We start from the raw sequence: 24,928 nt of genomic DNA on the forward strand, positions 1-24,928 counted from the left end.
TTGACATCCTAACCTATAACACTTTAGAGCTGCCAAGCTCTTATCAGGATACAAACTAGAGATGCTCAGATTTCTTATTTTTTTTAATCCTTACTAATCAGTGTGATAATATTTAGTGGGGGTTGCGTCTTTGCCCACATAGGTAGACTGGGTATGTCTATATAGTTACAGTATATGGGTGTTAGTTCAGTTCTCAGGTGTTCTCAAGACCAGTACTATGTCATTTGTGTTTGTATCTCTCCCTCTATATTTGGCAATGCGTTGACATTTTTACAATTCCTGATCATAAGGAGGTCAGGTCATGATTGGGTGAGGTGTCTGTGGACAGAAATTGTGCTAAAGAAGAACAGTTCCTATTTTTTCTGGTTGTGTGCGGAGTCATCTACAAGAGGACGTCGATACATAAATCTGAAATCTAAGGTAAAGTACAACCTTAATTATACAGTGTTCCGTGATTGATTATCTGATTGAAATTATTTCATTTTAGAGGTATTTTGCACATGAATGACTTGAATGTCATGTAAAATGCTGACTGGTCTTGTATCACTTTATAAAGTGTGCTTGTGTTATTCCTCAATTTCAAATCCGGTTTAACCCTGTTATCACAACTAAGCCATTCCAGCATTACTGAAATGTTAATTTCCTATGGTTATTTACCTTGGTCTTGATATGGACAATTACGGATTGAATTTAAAAAAAAACTGTGTGAATAAACAACTAGCAAGTCATCATAATAGTATGTAATGGTAAAAGGGGGGATACCTAGTCAGTTGTACAACTGAAAGCCTTCAACTGAAATGTGTCTTATGCATTTAACCCAACCAAGATCTTGCTTTCAATGCTTTAACAATTATACCATTCATTTCAGGGATTCTTGAAAGTCAGGACAATCCTTGTCTGGCAGTGAAACTTTATAGTTGGAAAAAAGAAGAAGATTTTGTCGCATTATTTGAGCTTATTTTTAAAGGGCTGTGGAGAAAGGAACCACCCCAGCATAGAGGTCTGTGGCAAAAGGAATCACCCCAGCATTTTTAAAGGGGAAAGATTTGCTTCAGGAAATTCCAAAATATTTTCAATATTATTAATTTCCATATGGGCTCTATGCCCAGAAATGCCATTATCCAGAGCAAAGGATCCCAATTCCAAACTCTGCTAAGAGTAGATATTGCAGATAGATTGTAGATATTGCAGATAGATTGTAGCTTCTATCAATGTAATTGTCTGCATCACTTCCAATCTCTCATATATATTTTTGCAAATATATACATACAGTACATGCATATCTCTCCTAATAATGTGCATTTATTCAAACGAACTGAAGAGAGATCTTATGTCATTTCTTGCCCTCTGACTTCAAATAATGTTTCTCTCAAAATTGATTCCGAACCAATGTGTCCGGAGATTTGAGGCTCTATTCAAATCAAATCAAATTTTATTTGTCCCATACACATGGTTAGCAGATGTTAATGCGAGTGTAGTGAAATGCTTGTGCTTCTAGTTCCGACAATGCAGTAATAACCAACGAGTAATCTAACCTAACAATTCCAAAACTACTACCTTATACACACAAGTGTAAAGGGATAAAGAATATGTACATAAAGATATATGAATGAGTGATGGTACAGAACGGCATAGGCAAGATGGAGTAGATGGTATCGAGTACAGTATATACATATGAGATGAGTAATGTAGGGTATGTAAACAAAGTGGCATAGTTTAAAGTGGCTAGTTATACATGTATTACATAAAGATGCAGTAGATAATATAGAGTACAGTATATACATATATATTTGAGATTAGTAATGTAGGGTATGTAAACATTATATTAAGTAGCATTGTTTAAAGTGGCTAGCGATACATTTTTACATCAATTTCCATCAATTTCCATTATTAAAGTGGCTGGAGTTTAGTCAGTGTGTTGGCAGCAGCCACTCAATGTTAGTGGTGGCTGTTTAACAGTCTGATGGCCTTGAGATAGAAGCTGTTTTTTTGCAGTCTCTCGGTCCCTGCTTTGATGTACCTGTACTGACCTCGCCTTCTGGATGATAGCGGGGTGAACAGGCAGTGGCTCGGGTGGTTGTTGTCCTTGATTATCTTTATGGCCTTCCTGTGACATCGGGTGGTATAGGTGTCCTGGAGGGCAGGTAGTTTGTCCCTGGTGATGCGTTGTGCAGACCTCACTACCCTCTGGAGAGCCTTACGGTTGTGGGCGGAGCAGTTGCCATACCAGGCAGTGATACAGCTCGACAGGAGGCTCTCGATCGATTGTGCATCTGTAGAAGTTTGTGAGTGCTTTTGGTGACAAGCTGAATTTCTTCAGCCTCCTGAGGTTGAAGAGGCGCTGCTGCGCCTTCTTCACGGTGCTGTCTGTGTGGGTGTACCAATTCAGTTTGTCCGTGATGTGTATGCCGAGGAACTTAAAACTTACTACCCTCTCCACTACTGTCCAGTCGATGTGGATAGGGGGGGTGCTCCCTCTGCTGTTTCCTGAAGTCCACAATCATCTCCTTTGTTTTGTTGACGTTGAGTGTGAGGTTATTCAATGCAGAAGTTCAGTGTTACAACTTGATTGAAATTTAAAGGCAATGTTCCCACTTTAGCAGAGACTGCATTCACTGTAAACGCTGCATACAGTATGTCGGCTAAAACAGAAATGACCTTCATTTCTAGCGTGCAAGCTGTTACGCTTCAACGAGACAGATTGAACAGAGCCGTTGGTTACCTCCGTCAGATTACTCTGAAATCCTAAATGAATCAGGAATGAGCCGGGTCAGCTCCACCATAATATCCTTCATGTCCTCATTACATGTGGTGCAACGAGGTGGCCTGTAAAGTGCTCTACTTTTGATAGAATTAAACAAACAATATTGAAATCACCATGGTTTGTGACGTGGTGAGGTTGGACCAAGGTGCAGAGAAGAGACAAGGAATCAGTGGTTAAGGATAAATATAGTACTTTACTGAGAAATGGTAGCTACCAATGGTAGTGTGGGGGGGGGGGGGGGACAAACACTAAGTCTCAAACTCACTCAGGGGACGGACACACACACGCACACACGCACGCACGCATACTCCATCTCCCTTATACACTGAACAACATTTTTTGAGGAGTATTTCTGTCTGTAGTTATTGACTGATTTGCTGGGCCTGGCTCCCCAGTGGGTGGGCCTATGCCCTCCCAGGTCCACCCATGGCTGCACCCCTGCCCAGTCAAGTGTAATCCATGGATTAGGGCCTCGACAACTGTTGAAAGATAATTTAATGTTAATTTCTCTACCATAAGCCACATCCAACGTTATTTTAGAGAATTTGGTAGTACGTCCAACCGGCCTCACAACCGTAGACCATGTGTATGGCGTTGTGTCAGCGAGAGGGTTGCTGATGTCAACTTTGTGAACAGAGGTATGGGCAGGAATAATGAAAACAATTGGGGACAATTCCCAGTCATGTGAAATCCATAGATTAGGTGCTAATTAATTTATTTCAATAGACTGTATTCCTCATATGAACTATAACTCACTAAAATCAATTAAATGGTTTTAAGATAGGAATGAATTTTGGTTCAAATATGTTTATTTTAATTAGGTTTTGGAATCATAAAGCAACTGAGGGAAAACAACATTTCTACTTTGTATATCACTTGAATGATGAAGAATAATGCATTTTTGTCAACTCCGTAAAACATAATCTCGTCTAATGTTATCATGACTTTTTCCACATTTTGTTACGTTACATCCTTATTCTAAAATGGATTACATATATATTTTCTCATCAATCTGCACACAATACCCCATAATGATAATGCAAAATCAGGTTGTTGGACAATAAATGTAAAAATGTAATTCCTTTTAAGGTGTCTGACGGAGTTAACATAAGTCCTATGAGAACATATATTTTTAAAAAGTTTGAGATTGTCCCGTCTTTCAAGAATACCTGTATTATTGTATTGATACAATGCTATTATATGCTACTATCATACTACTGTCTTTCCCTTCCCCTCAACAGTCATCTCCAAGCATGGATGATTTGGGCTTGATTTTCACTGATGAGGAGTTGAGCCTCCTGAACTTCACTGAATGGGAATTTGTCGAGCCTGAGGACCTTGGTCCTGTGCTGGGGCCCCGTCACCTGTTCGCCCTGGTGTTCTATAGCTTGGTCTTCCTGCTGGGGGTCCCGGGCAACGCTCTGGTGGTGTGGGTGACAGGCTTCCGCATGCCGCGCTCAGTCACCTCTCTGTGGTTCCTCAACCTGGCCCTGGCTGACCTGCTGTGCTGCCTGTCCCTGCCCCTCCTCATGGTGCCCCTGACCATGGACCAGCACTGGCCCTTTGGCCCCGTGGCCTGCAAGCTGCTCAAGGGACTAATCTACCTGGTCATGTATTGTAGCGTGCTGCTGCTAGTACTTATCAGCCTGGACCGCTGGCTGCTGGTCAGCTTGCCCGTGTGGTGCCAGAACTGGAGGAGGCCACGCAAGGCCGCCTGGGTATGTGTCGGGTTGTGGCTCCTGGCCCTGCTGGGCAGCATCCCCCAGTTTGTCTACGTGAAGGAGGTCCAGCTAAGCACCAGTAAATCAGAGTGCCTGGGATCTCACACTATAGTTAGCGCCTGGACTATCACTACAGTACGCTTCCTGTTGGGTTTTGTGATGCCATTCATCACCATCGTGGCGTGTCATTGGGTTGTGTATAGCAGGGCCGGGCGGGGATCTGGGGTGGGGTCTGGGAGGGTGAGTGAGGTGCGCTCCAGACGCACCTTGAGGGTCATTTTTGCTGTGTTGCTGAGCTTCTTCCTGTGCTGGGTTCCACTGCACATATTGGATTTCCTGATCCTATTGACCCCCCGGCACTCATCGCACAGCGCCAACATACAGCTGGCCCACACCCTGGCCCTCTGTCTTGCCTACTGTAACAGCTGCCTCAACCCTCTGATCTATGTGTGTCTGGGACGAGGCTTTAAGCAGAGTATTAATCGTTCCCTGCGCAGTATGTTAAACTTCGCCACCGAGGAGCCGCTACCCAGAAAGAGCATATCCAAGAGCACATCAGAAAGAACCCAGGAGATGAATATAATGTAAAGTTCTGTGTGTGTGTGTGTGTGTGTGTGTGTGTGTGTGTGTGTGTGTGTGTGTGTGTGTGTGTGTGTGTGTGTGTGTGTGTGTGTGTGTAAACCATGAGAACCTGCTGAGTCAGAGTGTTTTGTGACATTAAAAAGTGCTGAGAGACGTGATTTGAATCCAGTGTTGTTTAACAGAACAGGAACTTCTGCCCTCTCTGTAATATATTTCCGCCAGCAATCACACTTGTGCAATTACATTTGGCTTTATCTGTATTTAAGGGCTCTATTCAATCAGATCCGCTTTAGCTGACATCCCCAATAAGGTTGTTTTGGTGGTGTGAGAGGTGGAACTGCGTTAGAACTGTCACACCAGTGCCATGATTACTGTATATATGTGATAACCTTTGTATGCTTGCAATGCGTAATGATGGAAAAGTACTGGGTAAATGGAGATGTACTGCTTTAGTTCTCAGGCTGAGAATTGTCTGCACCTGCTGATAGTCACATAGGCTCAAGGCCGAGATAGTAGAGTGAAAAACCACAGTGTAGACATGTTTTTCTCATCTTAGATGCTTTGTATCTAATCAAATGGAACAATGTTAACTGCTTAAGTGATCCCTTCACGCACCAATCCCGTTAACTTCTTGGTGACAGGGGGCAGTATTTTCACGTCCCGGATGAAATGCATGCCCAAATTCAACTGCCTGCTACTCATCCCCAGAAGATAAGATATGCATATAATTAGTAGATCATGATAGGAAACACTCTGATTCTAAAACTGTTTGAATCATGTCTGTGAGTATAGCAGAACTTATTTAGCAGGCGTAACCCTGAGGACAAACCATTCAGATTTTATTTTTAGGTCACTCTCTTTTCAATGGGATTTCATTGGGAATCCAGATTTCTAAGGGACCTTCTTGCAGTTCCTATCGCGTCCACTGGATGTCACCAGTCTTTAGAAATTGGTTGAGGTTTTTCCTTTGTGTAATGAAGAAGTACGGCAATCTTGAACGAGGGTCACTTGAAGTGTACTGTTAGAGGCGCGTGACCAGAAAGCTAGCTACAGTTTGTTTTCCTCCTGTATTGAACACAGATCATCCCGTCTTCAATTTTATCGATTATTTACGTAAAACAATACCTAAAGTTGTACTACAAAAGTAGTTTGAAATGTTTTGGCAAAGTTTACAGGTAACTTTTGAGATATTTTGTAGTCACATTGTGTAAATTGGAACCGGTGTTTTTCTGGATCAAACGCGCCAAATAAATGGACATTTTGGATATATATCGACGGAATTAATTGAACAAAAGGACCATTTGTGATGTTTATGGGACATATTGGAGTGCCAACAAAAGAAGCTTGTCAAAGGTAAGGCATGAATTATAATTTTATTTCTGCGTCTTGTGTCGCGCCTGCAGGGTTGAAATATGCTTCTCTCTCTTTCTTTACTATGGTGCTATCCTCAGATAATAACATTGTTTGCTTCCGCCGAAAAGCCTTTTTGAAATCTGACATGTTGGCTGGATTCACAAAAAGTGTAGCTTTAATTTGCTATCTTGCATGTGTGATTTCATGCAAGTTTGATTTTTATAGTAATTTATTTTAATTTGTCGCTCTGCATTTTCTCTGGCTTTTGGCCAGACGCTACCGTCCCACATGTCCCAGAGAGGTTAACGGGATTGATTTGACAACACCCAGTGAAATAGCAGCGTGCCAAATTCAAAAAGAGAAATACTCATACAAGAAATCATACAAGTGTTATACATCAGTTTAGAGATGAACTTCTTGTTAATCCAGCCACAGTGTCAGATTTCAAAAAGCCTTTATGGTGAAAGCAAACCATGCTAAGGACAGCGCCCAGCATACCAACACATGAAAATCATATTTCAACACGCCAGGCGCGACACAAAAGTCAGAAATAACGATACAAGTCATGCCTTACCTTTGAAGATCTTCTTCTGTTGGCACTCCAATATGTCCATTAAACATCACAAATGGTCCTTTTGTTCGATAAACTCTGTCGTTATATCCCCAAAATGTCCATTTATTTGGTGCTCTTGATTCAGAAAATACACCGGTTCCAACTAGCGCAACATGACTACAAAGTATCTAATAAGTTACCTATAAACTTGATCCAAACATTTCAAACAACTTTCCTAATAAAACTTTGGGTATTTACCTCTTAGGGAAGCTGCGAATTTTCGCAGCTTTTTGTTAAAAATCGCGCAACATTTCAGCGCCCTGCTATTCATGCCAGGAATATAGTATATGCATATGATTAGTATGTGTGGATAGAAAACACTCAGACGTTTCTAAAACTGGTTAAATCACGGCTGTGACTATAACAGAACGTGCGTTTCATCGAAAAGTGCAGGAAAATCTGATCACTGAAAATGGAAATAAATATCCATGCGCCACTTCCAGGAATTGTTAAAGGTGAACCTGATTAAATGAGGCCGAGGTTGCAGTACCTACAGCTTCCACACGATGTCTAGAGTCTTGTCATTTGCTTCGGCTTTGATTATTGGTCAAACCGACACAAGGGAACCGATTCCCTCCGGTCTCCGACCGGATGTTTTGGTTGAGATTTCTCCGGACATTATTTCCAGACGGACACCTATAGAATTTACATCACCTCCTGATGAATTTTATCACTTATTAACGTGTACTAATACCTAAAGTTGCATTACAAAAGTATTTCGAAGTGTTTTGTGAAAGTTTATCGTCGACTTTTTTAATTTAAAAAAATGACGTTACGTTATAAAACGCTATTTTTTTCCATTGTTCACACAGTATTCATAGATCGATATCTAGGCTATATATGGACCGATTTAATCGAAAAAAGACCCAAAATGATGTTTATGGGACATCTAGGAGTGCCAAGAAAGAAGCTCGTCAAAGGTAATGAATGTTTTATATTTTATTTCTGCGTTTTGAGTAGCCCCCGGCTATCGCAAAATCTGTCGTTAGGTGACGTTGCTGTATTCTGGGGGATACATGCTATCAGATAATAGCTTCTCATGCTTTTGCCGAAAAGCATTTTACAAATCTGACTTGGTGGATAGATTCACAACGAGTGTAGCTTTAATTCAGTACATTGTATGTCCATTTTAATGAAAGTTTGAGTTTTATCAACCACTATAGGTGGCGCTCTTGAACATTTCCGCTGATTGATGTTCCCACCACGGGACCACGGCCCTAACAAGTTTTAAACGTAAATAATCTATAAAATTTAAGACGGAATAAACCGTGTTCAATAGCGGATAAAATGGAAGTGGAGCAAGCTTTCAGGTCGTGCACACCAAACACAACAGTGCACTTGGCTCGACTCCCAGAAAGGAAATGGCTACTTCTTCATTTCTCAAAGGAAAAACATCAACCAATTTCTAAAGACTGTTGACATCTAGTGGAAGCCATAAGAACTGCAACCAGATCCCTCATAAATCTAGTTCCCCATAGAAAACAAATTGAAAAGAGAGTGACCTCAAAAATAAAATTCCTGGATGGTTTGTCCTCGGGGTTTCGCCTGCCAAATAAGTTCTGTTATACTCACATACATAATTGTAACAGTTTTAGAAACGTTAGAGTGTTGTCTTTCCAAATGCACCATTATATGCATACCCTAGCTTCTGAGCCTGAGTAGCAGGCAGTTTACTTTGTGCACACTTTTCATCCGGACGTGAAAATAGTGCCCCCTTGCCTTAATTAAGATATGATTGACGGTAGGTTGTATAAAGACTGTTGTCTCCTGTTTCGCCATACAAATCTTTACTATGGACTACTGAGGTACTCTGTATGTGAATCTCTGTCTGCAATTGCATTGTATTACTAAAGAGTTTTATACCAAGGTTCCTGTGTCTGTGTCATCTATCTGGAAGACTGATTGTTGAAGGAAATCACCCCATGCAAAGGACCACCCAACAAGATATTAGTTTTGATTTTAGTTCATTGTCATAGATATGTCATTTTGACAAATATGTCATGTTTCAGCCCTTAGATAATAACAACTCTTAATGAGCACACCACAACATGAATTGTTGAAATATAAGAAATAAAATAAATAATACTGATCTTGTAAATAAATGTATTTGTGTTGAAATAAACGTTTTAAAGTTGCTCTTTAAAATGCTTTTTTGGTGTCGTATTATCCCCACATCCAAGTCTTCTTCCTCTCCACCACTACTGTGTTAAACTCTTTTTCAGATATCATCTGTGGTAATGACTAGGGTGGCTGGAGTCTTTGGCAGTTTTTATGGCCTTCCTCTGACACCGCATGTATAGAGGTCCTGAATGGCAGGAAGCTTGGCCCCAGTGATGTACTGGGCCTTCCACACTACCCCCTGTAGGCAGAGCAGTTGCCATACCAGGCGGTGATGCAACCAGATGCTCTTGATGGTGCAGCTGTATAACTTTTTCAGGATCAGAGGACCCATGCCAAGTCTTTTCAGTCTCCTGAGGGGGAATAGGCATTGTCATGCTCTCTTCACGACTGTCTTGGTGTGTTTGGACCATTATAGTTTGTTGGTGACAACAAGGAAGCTCTCAACCTGCTCTACTACAGCCCCGTTGATGAGAATGGGGGCGTACTTGGCCCTCCTTTTCCTGTAGTCCATGATCATTTCCTTTGACTTGATTATGTTGAGGGAGAGGTTGTTGTCCTGGCACCACACTGCCAGGTCTCTGACCTCCCTATAGGCTGTCTCTTCGTTGTAGATGATCAGGCCTACCACCGTTGTGTCGTTGGCAAAAACGTAATGATGGTGTTGGAGTCGTGCTTGGCCACGCAGTCATGGGTGAACAGGGAGTACAGGAGGGGACTAAGCATGCACCCCTGGGGGGCACCTGTGTTGAGGATAAGAGTGGCAGATGTGTTGTTAACTACCCTTACCACCTGGGTGCAGCCCGTCAGAAAGTCCAGGATCCTGTTGCAGAGGCAGGCGTTAAGTCCCAGGGTCCTTAGCTTATTGATGAGCTTTGAGGGCACAATGGTGTTGAATGCTGAACTGTAGTCAATGAACAGCATTCTCACATAGGTGTTCCTTTTGTCCAGGTGGGAAAGGGCAGTGTGGAGTGCAATAGAGATTGTGTCATCTGTTGGGGCGGTATGCAAATTGGAGTGGGTTATTTAAGCAGGTTACTTTGGTGTTCTTAAGCATATGGTTTATGATGGTCTTCTTGAAACATGTAGGTATTACAGACTATGCCAAGGACAGGTTGAAAATGTCAGTGAAGATACCCATGTGAGAGATGCAGACTCGGTCTCAACCTTTAAGTCTTTGTTACGGAGTCTAGTTGATAGGTAATCGACTAGCCGGACTGTTCCCCGGACTCCAGTCGTAGCCATTCGTACAATGCATAAACAAGGCTATGGAACCTGACATTGGTGTCTGTCGTTATTCCTTTATCTAACATATCATACTGAAACAGTCTTTACTGAAGACTCATCTCTTCTAGTCTAAAGAAGGCCAGTTGTATTGCTTCTTTAATCAGGACAACAGTTTTCAGCTGTGCTAGCATAATTGCAAAATGGTTTTCTAATGATCAATTAGCTAATCCAAGTCTATCATTTTAAAAGACTAATACAACGTGCCATTGGAACACAGGAGTAATAGTTGCTGATAATGGGCCTATGTAGATATTCCATTAACAATCAGCCGTTTCCAGCTACAATAGTCATTTACAACATTAACAATGTCTACACTGTATTTCTGATCAATTTATGTTATTTTAATGGAAAGAAAATGTGATTTTCTTTCAAAAACAAGGGAATTTCTAAGTGACCCCTAACTTTTGAATGGTAGTGTACATTATTGTCTTCTAATGCCCCTTAAGGGGTAAGTAATCTAAAAGTAACTGCATGTAATCAGATTACGTTACTGAGTTTGGGTAATCCAAAAGTCACGTTACTGATTACAATTTTGGATAGATAACTAGTAACTGTAAAGGATTACATTTAGAAAGTCAGCTACCCAACCCTGTCACAGATACACAGCATTCCAGTTCTGGCATAGGAATGGCCTGGTGTTTTTCAGTGACCTCTTTGTTAATAACACGTGTCTCATTTGAAACTCTGAGTGTTGACCATAATATTCCCAATACACACTTTTTTAGGTATTTCTAAAATCGCGACTTACCTAAAAAAATATTCCCCTTCATTTCCGCTCCTGCCTTTTTAAAGTGTCTAGTTGAGAGGTGCTTAGACCTTAACCCCTATCTGAAGAGCACAATATCCAGGTTATACAACATGATACAGAACATTAACCTGCCTTCCTGGGCAAATACCAAGTCTGCATGGGAACAAGACATGGGTGGCGAGCTACCCGATGACATTATGGCAATGTAGTATAGAGCGATTTCACATCTCATCATTTTGCTAAGGCACGGTCTCATTCAGTTCAAAGTCTTACACCGTCTCCATTACTCAAATTACAGACTGTTAAAAATATATCCAAATGCAGACCTAAAGTTTTTGAGATCCTATCAGAGTTCAGCAACTGTGGGGCATATGTTTTGGTCATGCCAATCTCTGAGGGGGTATTGAGACCCCATATTTGATGTATTTTCATATCTATGTAACATCTGTTGACCCCAATCCGTTCACTGCTATTTTTGGTATACCACCTTTGGATTGTACTGTTACCACACACCAGATGAATGCAGTAGCATTTGCTTCACTTCTAGCTTGCTGTCTTACCCTCTTTTAATTGGAGGTCGGCAAGACTCTCTTCTCTTACGTAGTGCGTTATGGATGTGATGTCATCTCTGCCACTTGAAATGGTTAGATACATTTTGTGCAGGGGTCCTGAGAGAAGTTTGTCCTGACTTGGTCCTCTTTCAGTGAACATGTAGAGAGCCCATTTTTCATATAGTTTAGCTCTCACATTTCAGTATAGGCAGTCAGGTCCTGTGTAAGTGGCTGTGATTTGTTAATAGGAATCCACTGTTACTGTCATACCTGTTTAATCTTTGTTATATTTACTATTCTGTTCTCTGTTGCCTTGTTGTTGTCTCCAGCCACTGTGTAGACTGGATTCTCCTGGTCCTGGGGGCCCAGAGGGTGCAAGTCTTTGTACTTGCCCAAGTGATGGAACACTTGATTCAATTTACCAACTCATTACCAAACTTGTGACTGGAGTCGAGCGAGTTGAATTTGGGGGCGGGGATGTGTGCCCCCTCGGGTCCCCGGGGCCAGGACTGGGGGACGCTGTCATGGGCCAGATGGTGTTTTTTCAGTATAGGCAGTTATGTCATATGTCAGAGGCTACGGTGTGCAGATAGGATTCCACTGTTATTGTGACACCCATTGTATTTTATTTTCTCTTTTGTGTTATTTAATGTTTTGTATTATTATATAGTTTTTTTTGTAAAATGCCTTGGTGGTTGCGATAAAGGACTGGGGATGTTGTATTGATGTCAACTTCTCCATGTTCTCAAATTTGAAAATAAACATGTAATATAGATATAAAAACAAAAGATATGTGATTTGAATCCAGTGTTGTGCAACAGAACTATCTCTGGAATATGTTTCCAGCAGCAATCACACTTGGCAATTAGATTTGGCTTTATCTGTATTTAAAGGCTGTTTTCGATCAGATCTGCTTTAGCTGACATCCACATAGAGGTTGTTGTTTTTGCGGTGTCGGAGGTGGAACTGTGTTAGAGCTGTTAAATCCACAAGTGGCTCCTGACATTATTCCTAAAGCAGATATTCTCTTTCACATATCATCTGTGGTAATCAACCGTGTCCCTTTCTCAATAAACCACCCCTGCATTCCCTCAATTTTTTATTTCACAGGTGTCACTTAGCAATCATTTCAAACACTTTATTTGCATAGTTCATATGTAGATGCTTTAGACTAACTATCTACTAACCTCATCCTTGACTTAAAGTTAACCCTTGGCATAACCTTAACCTGACCCTTATTCTAGACCTAACCCTAACCGTAAGCTTAGCAGGCATTTGCTTATCGATAGATAGTTTGTTGATAGCATGATAATCTGTAGAGCATCTACAGGCACAATCTATCCAAATAAAGTGTGACTAAATTGTTTATCATTCACAATCTCTGTGCTCTGTGCTTGCCTAAAGATGAGGGGGTTCAACCTTGGGACATAGTTATTTTTAAGTTAAAAGGGTAAGGCCCAGGTTAGGGTTAGTATTTTCTACCATACTCTCAATCATGCATGAAGTGATGGAATAATGTCATTACATTTCAGAATTAACAACTTTTTCATAACTTGATCTGTGAAAATATGCGGAAGCAGATGTTTGGAGAAAGATTAAGCAATTATTGCTGTAAGTTTAAGGCAGGTTTACTGATACACCCCAGGGGGGCGACATTGATGTACACTTTCTGTTATACAATGTTGCACACGGAAAGCAATTTAGGCTGCCAGAGAGGCTATGACTACACAGGCAGCTCAATTCTGATCTTTTTTTCATTAATTGGTCTTTTGACCAATCAGATCAGCTCTGAAAAATATCTGATTTGAAAATAACTATTTATGTGTGAGAAATATCCAGTAGGCAAACATGAGTCCACCATTCCAGGTTGAATACTAGAAAGTGTCATATGAAACACATGGCTTAAGAGACCACAAAACTTTTATTTACAAACTACATTCATACAAACAAGGCCACAGGTAGGTATTTACAGAAGTGTGTGTGTGTGTGTATGTGTTGACCCCTCACTGCAGTCGCCCCCTACATGGCCAGTGCTACAGACATTGGCTTCAGGTCAAGGCTGCAAGGTGGTGCAGCTAAGAGAAGAGAGGTAGCAGTTCACGTTCAGGTGTCCATATGTGACATGGCAGTGTAACCATCAGAGGATGACTTCATTAGACAAGTTGATGGTTAATGCACATTCTGATGATGGTGAAATGTGGTTTAGCTAGATGATATCATGATGCTGATCTTAGGCCAGTTACAGACATCATAGTTTTTCCCAAAGGTAAAGTAGCAGATTTTTTTTTTATGACAGTGCTGCATGAACCAGCAGAGGTAGACGGAGGGTGTAAACTGTAGGTTATGTAGGATTAAACTGTGCAGGATATGGGCAGTAGAAGCAGTGACATATGTCTCAGACTGTGGTCATGACTTTGAGAGAGCCGGCGCGGAATCGCAGAATCTTCTTCTTCAGGGCGTTAGAGGCTTTGATTTTGACAAAGGCCTTCGGCTGCGAGGAGGCCTCTGGGGAGGCCTTAGGGGAGGAGGAAGCGGAGGGGGCCAGGCGAGGGGGCAGCTGCTGGGGCCATACCAGCCCCCCCTCATCAGAATCACTGGAGAGAGAGCTGGAGGCAGGGGAGTACACCTCACTCATGCTGGACTCTGACTCCCCAGGGGCGGCCCGCACATAGCCCTCTCCCCGACACAGAGGTGCTCTCTCTGGGTATTCTGAGAGGCAAGGCTGGGCATGGACCTGGGAGTGGTGGTTGGGGTTGGGATGAGAGCAGGCCTGAGTGTGGCGGGCCCTACGAGGTGGGCGTCTGTGGGCCTGCTCACCCTGGGTCTCCCCTTCCTCCTGGCTGAGCTCCAGGGTGGAGCACCAGCGTCGTCCCCCAGCATTGTTCTTATGCTGGGGGCCTGCATATGGGACCTGGCCCCTCTGGTGCTGGGGGTGCTCGGCTGTGCTGTACCTGCGCTTAGGGAGAACCCTCTTCCCCATCAGACTGTTCTCAGACTGGGAGCGGCAGGTCTTGTGGCCAGGCTTCTTGGAGCTCTGTCTCTCCTCATGGCTTTTCTTCCCCATGGCCCTGGGCTTTGAACTGCTCTGGTCTGGGGACACAAAGATTTGGCTGGGCTTGGAGGGCTCTAGAAGATAGTGTGAGGGGGAGCGTTCTGGAGGAAAGTGTGAGGGGGAGTGTACAGGGGTGTGGCAGGCCTGCCCAGGGATGTACTGGGCACTGACCAAGTGGTTATATGAAGCCGGGGAGTGGGGCAGCGGGTAGTGCTTGGGGGAATCAGACGCACTACTAAAACAAGGGTCCAGAGCTCCACAAGTGGGGTCCAGGGAGGGTGGATGGCCCCCGGCCAGGGAGTGGGGTCTGAAGTGGGGGTAGGGTAAAGACCGATAACAGTCCTTCTCCATGGATGGGGCCTCTCCCCCCCATTCCTCCCTGTCTAGCGAGTCACACCACCAGGCCTGGCACTCAGGGTCAGGGTAGAGGTCCTGTGGGTCAGAGATGCAGTGCTCGGAGGTGTGAAGAGTAGGTTCCCTTCGCAGGCTGCTCTGCCTGTTTATGCTGGAGGAGTAGGGGGTGGAGGGGTCAGGCCCCAGGCTGGTACGAGGCATGCATGGCCGGGGTGAGAGCGCGTAGCGATGGATGAGACCCAGGATGTAGCCTTTAACCCTCATGGCCTGCTGGAAATCCTCCTGGGTGGCCTGGTCCTCATCCTCCCAACCCTGGGCACAGTGTAGGTCCCACCGCCAGGGCTCCTCGGCCGTACCCTCCTCAGCGATTCCCTCAAGGTGTGGATAGGGGGCGGCAAAGGAGAGGGGAACAGTAGCATGAGGGGCTGGCTCCATCAGACTCTCACCTGTCAGCTGGAGGGCATAGCCTGTAGACAGAGAGCACAGAGAGAAGTCAATTGATCACTTGACGGGTTTGTTTTACTACTGATACGAGCACTTAATGCAACTAAAATAATGATGCAATAAAGTAAAGACAGTCCATGGTATTGTTGCTATGATACCATGAACCCTATTGTGGTTGAAAGAGAGCTGTTGAAAGTGGAGAGTGGAACTGAACTCACCCAGAGACTTCGGCCTCTCTGTGCTGCTGAAGCCCCAGCCAGGGTGTGGCTCTAGGAAGTCAGAGCGACAGGAATGCCCCTTTGGAGACTGGCTCTCACTCAACTCATAGAGCCCTGGGAAACACAGATGATGTCACTCATTAGACCGCTATCAGACTTTCTCAAACCATATGCTGACAAAACTCATTTCAAATTTTATGTTCCTTTGACAAACCACAGAACAACTAACAGTAGCAAGAAGGGCATGAAAACAACCTTTGTCAAAATTAATGAAATGTTAGTTATTATATATGTACTTCAGTGAAATATAGGGCCACAATTCATGTAAAAATGTACACAGAAAATATACAGAACATGGGTCAAACATGCAAAAAATAAGTTTAATTAAAGTGTCTACATTAATAAAAATATAACTACACAATGCCCCTCTGATGTGGATCAGAGGTTAAAGTTCAGAGGTCAGAGAATTGAAAGGTGGTAGCATGAGGAGTACCTGAGTTGGGCCGACTGTCCCCTTGGGTCCCCTCATAGGTGACATCATCTGTGTCCACTCTCAGCTCGCCCACCTGCTGTTCCAGTGCCAGCATCAGCCCCCAGGGGGAGCTCTGGAGCGCACTCTGAGACAGACCAATACACAAGCATGATCACACAAACCCAAGACATACAGTACAAGTCAAAAGTTTGGACACACCTACTCATTCAATTTTTTCTTTATTTTTTACTATTTTCTACATTGTAGAATAATAGCGAAGACATCAAAACTATGAAATAACACATGGAATCATGTACCAATCAAAAAAGTGTTAAACAAATCAAAATAGCGGTAGAGATACTCTTAATGATCGGCCATGAAAAGCCCACTGACATTTACTCCTGAGGTGCTGACTTGCTGCACCCTCGACAACTACTGTGATTATTATTATTTGACCATGCTGGTCATTTATGAACATTTGAACATCTTGGCCATGTTCTGTCATAATCTCCACCCGGCACAGCCAGAAGAGGACTGGCCACCCCTCATAGCCTGGTTCCTCTCTAGGTTTCTTCCTAGGTTTTGGCCTTTCGAGGGAGTTTTTCCTAGCCACTGTGCTTCTACACCTGCATTGCTTGCTGTTTGGGGTTTTAGGCTGGGTTTCTGTACAGCACTTTGAGATATCAGCTGATATGAAAAAGGGCTATATAAATCAATTTGATTTGATAATTAGGGCCGATTTCATAACAATCGGAAATCTGTATTTTTGGACACCGATTGGGCCAATTTATTATTATTATTATTTTTTTTTTACACCATTATTGAATCTTTATTTAACTAGGCATGTCAGTTAAGAACACAATCTTATTTTCAATGACTTCAATGACTGGGTTAACTACCTTGTTCAGGGTCAGAACAACAGATGTTTACCGTGTCAGCTCGGGGATTCAATCTTGCAACCTTACAGTTAACAAGTCCAACGCTCTAACCACCTGCCTCGCGAGGATCCTGCCTGTTACGCGAATGCAGTAAGCCAAAGTAAGTTGCTAGCTAGAATTAAACTTATCTTATAAAAAACAATCAATCAATCATAATCACTAGTTAACTACACATGGTTGATGATATTACTAGTTTATCTAGCGTGTCCTGCATATTATCGATGAGGTGTGTATTTGCGAAAAAGGACCGTCGTTGTTCCAATGTATATCTTAACCATTAATATCAATGCTTTTCCTCTTGAGACTCTAGGGGCAGTATTTCATTTTTGGATGAAAAACGTTCCCGTTTTAAACAAGATATTTTGTCACGAAAAGATGCTTGACTATGCATATAATTGACAGCTTTGGAAAGAAAACACTCTGACGTTTCCAAAACTGCAAAGATATTATCTGTGAGTGCCACAGAACTGATGCTACAGGCGAAACCAAGATGAAACTTCAAACCGGAAGTGAGCAAAATTTTCGAGGCGCTGTTTTCCAATGTCTCCTTATATGGCTGTGAATGCGCCCGGAACGAGCCTACACTTTCTGCCGTTTCCCCAAGGTGTCTGCAGCATTGTGACGTATTTGTAGGCATATCATTGGAAGATTGACCATAAGAGACTACATTTACCAGGCCTGGTGTCCTGCGTCGAAATTGGTGCGTAATCTCCAACGGCAAGTATTCTTCCATGTGATTCAGAGAAGAAACCAAACTTCCACGAACGATATATAATCGAAGAGATATGTGAAAAGCACCTTGAGGATTGATTCTAAACAACGTTTGCCATGTTTCAGTCGATAGTATGGAGTTCATTTGGAAAAAAGTTTGGCGTTTTGATGATTGAATTTTCGGGGTTTTTTGGTAGCCAAACGTGATGAACAAAACGGAGCGATTTCTCCTACACAAATAATCTTTTTGGAAAAACTGAACATTTGCTATCTAACTGAGAGTCTCCTCATTGAAAACATCCGAAGTTCTTCAAAGGTAAATGATTTTATTTGAATGCTTTTCTTGTTTTTGTGAAAATGTTGCCCGCTGAATGCTAGGCTTAATGCTATGCTAGCTATCAATACTCTTACACAAATGCTTGTTTTGCTATGGTTGAAAAGCATATTTTGAAAATCTGAGATGACAGTGTTGTTAACAAAAGGCTAATCTTGAGAGCTAGCATATTTATTTAATTTCATTTGCGATTTTCATGAATAGTTAACGTTGCGTTATGGTAATGAGCTTGAGGCTGTAATTACGATCCCAGATCCGGGATTGCTAGTATCAAGAGGTTAAAATCAATACACAGAAGTATATATTTTTAAACCTGCATATTTAGCTAAAAGAAATCCAGGTTATCAGGCAATATTAACCAGGTGAAATTGTGTCACTTCTCTTGCGTTCATCGGACGCAGAGTCAGGGTATATGCAACAGTTTGGGCCGCCTAATTTGCCTACATTTTACGTAATTATGACATAACATTGAAGGTTGTGTCATGTAACAGGAATATTTAGACTTATGGATGCCACCCGTTAGATAAAATACGGAACGGTTCCGTATTTCACTGAAAGAATAAACGTCTTCTTTTCGAGATGATAGTTTCCGGATTCTACCATATTAATGACCTAAGGCTCGTATTTCTGTGTGTTATTATGTTATAATTAAGTCTATGATTTGATAGAGCAGTCTGAGCGATGGTAGGCACCAGCAGGCTCGTAAGCATTCATTCAAACAGCACTTTAGTGCGTTTTGCCAGCAGCTCTTCACAATGCTTCAAGCATTGAGCTGTTTATGACTTCAAGCCTATCAACTTCTGAGATTAGGCAGGTGTAACCGATGTGAAATGGCTAGCTAGTTAGCGGGGTACGCGCTAATAGCGTTTCAAACGTCACTCGCTCTGATACTTGGAGTGGTGGTTCCCCTTGCTCTGCATGGGTAACGCTGCTTCGAGGGTGGCCGTTGTCGATGTGTTCCTGGGGCGAGGAGAGGGATGGAAGCTATACTGTTACACTGGCAATACTAAAGTGCCTATAAGAACATCCAATAGTCAAAGGTATATGAAATACAAATGGTATAGAGAGAAATAGTCCTAAAAATACTATATTAACTACAACCTAAAACCTCTTACCTTGGAATATTGAAGTCTCATGTTAAATGGAACCACCAACTTTCATATGTTCTCATGTTCTGAGCAAGGAACTTAAACGTTGCTTTTTTACATGGCACACATTTTACATGGCACACATTTTTACATGGCACATATTACTTTCTTCTCCAACACTTTGTTTTTGCATTATTTAAACCAAATTGAACATGTTTCATTATTTATTTGAGGCTAAATTGATTTTATTGACGTATTATATTAGGTTAAATAAGTGTACATTCAGTATTGTTGTAATTGTCATTATTACAAATAAAAACTTTTTTTTAAATCGGCCGATTAATCGGCATCGGCTTTTTTTGGTCCTCCAATAATCAGTATCGGTATTGAAAAATCATAATCGGTCGACCTCTAGTTGAGATGTTATTTTTGTGGATGCACACGCAGCAGGACACACACAAATCATACACCAGGGAGGAAGAAAAAGTGCAATTGGACATGCTTGTTCAAGTCAGCCAGGCAATTTCAGGTCATCTGAGGAGCACTCACAGCCAACACACACTACCTACGCATGGTGTCCCCAGCACACACACACACTTCAATTTGCCTTAAATGACTGTTGCTACATTATGTCATTTTAACAGATATCAGCAAAATGCTGTGACCTCCTCTACATTACAGAGTCTTGGGGATGGAGAGGCTGTTAGACAACTGACAGAAATTGCTGTGTGTGTGTGTGTGTGTGTGTGTGTGTGTGTGTGTGTGTGTGTGTGTGTGTGTGCGCAAGGGCCTAATTTCAAAAAGGATGTAGCTGTACACTGCTGGAATGCAAAGGATTTATTAAAAGTGACCAAGGTTTCAGCAGCCAGCTGACTCCATCAGTGTGGCAGGGAGGGAAAATTCTTCCTTGAATTAAATGAGAGTATGTAGAGTGTGCAAAGACAGATGAATGAAACATTCAGTCTGTCATTTTGTCATAATAAGGAGCCAACCTACCTGAGCCAAACCAGCATCATACCAATGCAAGCTAACATAAGGAGCTAGACACTATAAAAACACTCCATATACTATAGATCCCAACTTTCCTATTCGGATGCTGAGTCAAAAAACAACAAGCAGCACCATATCTGGTCATGAGGTTGGCTGCTGTTTTGGTCACTCAGCAGCGCTGGAATAATTTCTGGGATTCTGGGTCATTTTTCTCATGCAGACAAGAGTAGATCAGTGTGATAGAAGCTCTGTGTTTGCGAAGAGACAAAATACCCAAGCCAGGCTGTGTCTACCCAAGCATCCATTATGCAATGAAACCTTTTGGAGATATGCTTTCTGTCACTAAACTAATATCAAACATGAAACCATTGTATTATGGTGGTTACTAATAGGTGAGTGGAAGAGATCTCCAGGTTTTATAGCTACCTGAGTGCGAGCAAAATAAATAATACAAGGAAAGAAGGAGGAAGAGAGTGTATTGGAAATCAATATATCCATGACACACTTTCACCCAATTGATCATTAGGCCTAGGTCCTCCGGCAAGCTCACATGGATCTAGAACTAGCAGACACTGTGACAATTAGGCTGGCTAATTAAAACATAATGACACAGAACACAAACAAAGCTTTGAGGACACACACAGGAGACATACACAAACATAGCTGACTTCCAGAGTGTGTAGCTCTGTAGGGGTCTCTGGCAGCTCCCTTTCATGACGATACTTTTGATTCTGCTGCATTATTAATTGACGCCTCTTGATCTCATAACGCACACTGCCTGGTGTCATTACTATTTGACTGCATCCTGTGCTCTCTCCGGTGGAGAGAGGGATGAAAGGGGAGCAGTCAGGCAGCTTCGTGGCAGCACAGACATGCACGCACACACACACAATGTTTACATAACAGGCGTGAATGGGGCATGCAGGCTGCACACGCCAGCCTCTGTGGTCTGCCTCCCCAGCAAGGACAACAGGCTCTGAATGGACTCTATCCAGCTTGACTTCAGTCAGTCAGTGCTCAGGTGACACAGCTGCTCAGAGCCTCCAGCTCAGGGGGAAGCTAGGTTAAAGAAGACATTACGGGACAAGGCCCGAGCCCAGGTAGCTCTCACCTACCCATATCATCAGTCACTCAAATCCCCGAGCCCAGGCAGCTCTCACCTACCCATATCATCAGTCACTCAAATCCCCGGACCCAGGCAGCTCTCACCTACCCATATCATCAGTCACTCAAATCCCCGGACCCAGGCAGCTCTCACCCACCCAGATATCAGTCACTCAAAGTCCCGGGCCCAGGCAGTTCTCACCCATCCAGATATCAGTCACTCAAATCCCCGGACCCAGGCAGCTCTCACCCACCCATATCATCAGTCACTCAAATCCCCGGACCCAGGCAGCTCTCACCTACCCATATCATCAGTCACTCAAAGCCCCAGGAGCAGGCAGTTCTCACCCACCCAGACATCAGTCACTCACCACTGAGAAGGGAACTCACAGTAATGATGTGGCACTCTATGGAAGACATGGGCACACAGCGTCTTAGACATGCCCAAATCACCACACACTGAGGCCAAGCACATAGATCAATAGAGACGCAGATGTATGCGCTCGCACACACACAAGTCTATTGACACACACGCACACACGGGCTTGCTAATGCTTGCACTCTCCAAACACACACAGCATGGTGGCTCAGAGTGGGGTCAATGTCTTGTGCTTTACCAGCTGCTGTCTGGCATGGCATGGCTATCAGCAACTACACACTGGGCCTCTGGGCCTATAGACAGGACAGGAGGCCCTGGGGCAAAAGCAAAGGACAAGGTAACTGTCCCAAACACTCCCAGGAGAGGGCAACATGGGTCAGTAGCTTCTGTGTGAACCTGCCTTAAAAACACCACACAACATAGACTCTCTACATGCAATATGAGATCGGGTCCAGTGGGAAACACATGGAGAAGTGATGTTTGAAGGGCTCAATAGAGGGGGTTCAATTAGACATTCTTGTTACACAATTCTCCAACCAATAATCTCCAAGGAATTTTCTGCAAAATTATTTGCATGCTTGGAAAGACAATTAAGTTCATATCTGTCAGTATCTATCGATCCAAATTTACAGATCCCTCAAATGGACCGACCGGAATGACTTAATGAAACGTGCACAACAAATTGCGAGAAAATGTGCGGCATTTAGGGGCAGTCACTCGTCGCACAGTGTAAAAAATAGTATTCACCATCACCGTCGAAGCGGAGCCAGTTTGCTCTGCGTTGGCATCTTATTGGGTGATGTGTTCCAGTTGTGCATTCAAAGCGGCGGCCGAGGTGCATGATTCGCCTGTCGGCACATCAAGGCCCTCGTGTGCATTAGTATTCCTCTCCATATGCGCCTATTGTTTGGGCCGCGGCGGAGAGAGGAACGCGGGGGGAAGCTGGGAGGAGAGGGAGGCGGCTGCTTTAATTTCTTTCACCCTCTTTTATAGGAGCGTTCTATTGAGAACAGTGGGCCGTGTGCGAGTCGATGGTGTAGTATAGTCTAAAGGCTACTAGTCTGTATAGCTTTCTTTTTTTAGAGGGCTGAAAATTGGGCGTAAGGAAATAACTGTTACATCCCATTCATTCAAAAGAAAAACATGTATTGTTTGAAGAGAGATATATATATATATATATATATATTTTTTTTTTTACAAAAGCCCATTTTCTCTATAATAGGCTAATGTTAAGCATGCGTAATAGTTGCCATCACGGATAGTAAACGCTCTTTTTATTATTATTTGGGATGCCATCGGTTGGATGGTCGGATTCTCCGTACGCGAGATGATTTGAGTGGTGGGACACGCATCACGCCCACCTCTGGCAGCATAGTACATCCATGCCTATAAACTAACGTTAGTTCCCACAAGGACAACGAAAATCTCCACAGTCTAAAGAAACGTGCCTCATAAATCATATCATATATGATACTATACTATTAATATCAGATGAAAATGTATTTAATACAAATGTAACTATTCACATGTCCTATCAGCTCCTGTTGTGAACTAATTTGAAAAATAAAAGTCAACGAATGAATATGTATAAACACTTGCTAAGTAAAATACAACATAAATGTAGGACCATGCAGGGAACATGCAGGGAACAATGGGTCATTAAACAGTGGACTCCAAAAGACGGGTGCTCCACCCCCCATTCCGTTTCCCCAAGGCATATATTTGCAGCCGAAGGATGGAAACGATTAGATCCTTTCAGATGGGGATACTATTAATCAAGTTAAGTAACTTTTCTTGCAGATAAGTTTCGTCGCTGGACAATAGGCGCACACCACCAATGCATTGTCCACTAACGGGGGAAAATAAATCGTATTTTATATAGGCTACGTAGCCTATCCCTCTATAGAGCCTAGGGGTAAACTGGGGGTTAATCGCGGTGGCGACTGACCACCCGGGTCGAGTAGCCATTCTGTGCACTACAACAATGTTCCTAGAGGTGAATTAGCCTATATATTTGTCACATAAAAAGGCAACAATGTCCAAACTACCTCCACCTCTTTTAACGTCTTACCAGATGACGTCTCAATGTCAAGTTCTCTTGCCCCCAACTGCTGAAACCCGATAGCTCGTTCCTTGTGTAATTTTCGGGCATGGGCTCCCCCAGGGCCAGAGCACCGAGGACCAGGCACTCCTGCCTCTGCTTGCGGATCTCCAGCTCACAAAGTCCGGTCAGACTGGCCTCCATACGCTCCTTATTCCGACTGCGCTCCGCAGTCATTGGGAAAGAAAAGGCACCGTACATGGTTCCAAAACCTTTTCCAATGGTTTGATAGAAACACCTGAATTACTTGCAATATTAATTTTTACAAAATATTCTTGCTCAAGTCCTTATCTTGTTGTTTTTGACCCCCCCTTGTTGCAACCACTTTTGTTCTTCATCGCACATGTGGATATCCAAGCTGATTTCTTTGCATTTAGGTTAGGCTATAACGCTGGTTGCCTATTTGCAGCATGAGTGCCTATGGCTGTGCGCAATACATTTTCTATTTCGTAGCTGTCAGACGTAGAATGGTGTGCTCCGCCCTCCTCCACAGTCTATTGGCTCTGATATCACAGTCAGGATTTCATCCACCCCTTGCAAACTAGCCTCAATTGTCATTTGATGAAGAATGCTGTGTGTCTTGGTGAGATGGCTATAGCCCATTCCCTATGTATTTTCTCATTACTTTTACGCACTATACATCTTCCCCAGCCATGCACACTCGAATACTGTGGGTTGAGGCTGGCCGGATGGTGTCATCCTGTTGATGGCATGCTTCATTGGGACATTTTGAATGAAATATGACGATAAATAAGAGGATCAAGAGATATGAACTGGCCATTAACCCTTATCATCAATGGCATCGTTAGTCATATCCCAGTAAGCAACATGAAGTAACACATATATTTTAGACATATTTTCCAGGCGTTGCCATCAGGTGCAATTTAGGTGCTGAATGAAAGATGAAAATATATTTAAAAAAAAACTATTTTCCGGATGTTGAAAGTAAAAAATGACTTTGAAAATACGTCTTTTTTTTGTCATTGATTCTACGATTAAATTTCAA

General features: G+C 42.8%; 2 protein-coding genes across 2 annotated transcripts; one reads left to right on the forward strand and one right to left on the reverse strand.

The window, feature by feature from the left end:
* The first annotated feature begins 282 nt into the window (after nt 1-282).
* c5ar1 (complement C5a receptor 1) lies at nt 283-8,900 on the forward strand. Its single transcript, XM_029681266.2, has 2 exons — nt 283-420; nt 4,006-8,900. Exon 2 carries the CDS (start codon nt 4,018-4,020, stop codon nt 5,071-5,073), a length of 1,056 nt encoding a protein of 351 aa, XP_029537126.2. The 5' UTR covers nt 283-420; nt 4,006-4,017; the 3' UTR covers nt 5,074-8,900.
* Nucleotides 8,901-13,639: 4,739 nt separating this feature from the next.
* On the reverse strand, nt 13,640-24,355 carry LOC115141900 (dapper homolog 3-like). Its single transcript, XM_029681267.2, has 4 exons — nt 23,893-24,355; nt 16,299-16,422; nt 15,806-15,919; nt 13,640-15,610 (listed from the first exon to the last, which is right to left on the reverse strand). Exons 1-4 carry the CDS (start codon nt 24,121-24,123, stop codon nt 14,133-14,135), a joined length of 1,947 nt encoding a protein of 648 aa, XP_029537127.2. The 5' UTR covers nt 24,124-24,355; the 3' UTR covers nt 13,640-14,132.
* Nucleotides 24,356-24,928: the final 573 nt, after the last annotated feature.

The sequence above is a fragment of the Oncorhynchus nerka genome, linkage group LG14 (assembly GCF_034236695.1).
Source record: "Oncorhynchus nerka isolate Pitt River linkage group LG14, Oner_Uvic_2.0, whole genome shotgun sequence".
Taxonomy (NCBI): domain Eukaryota; kingdom Metazoa; phylum Chordata; class Actinopteri; order Salmoniformes; family Salmonidae; genus Oncorhynchus; species Oncorhynchus nerka.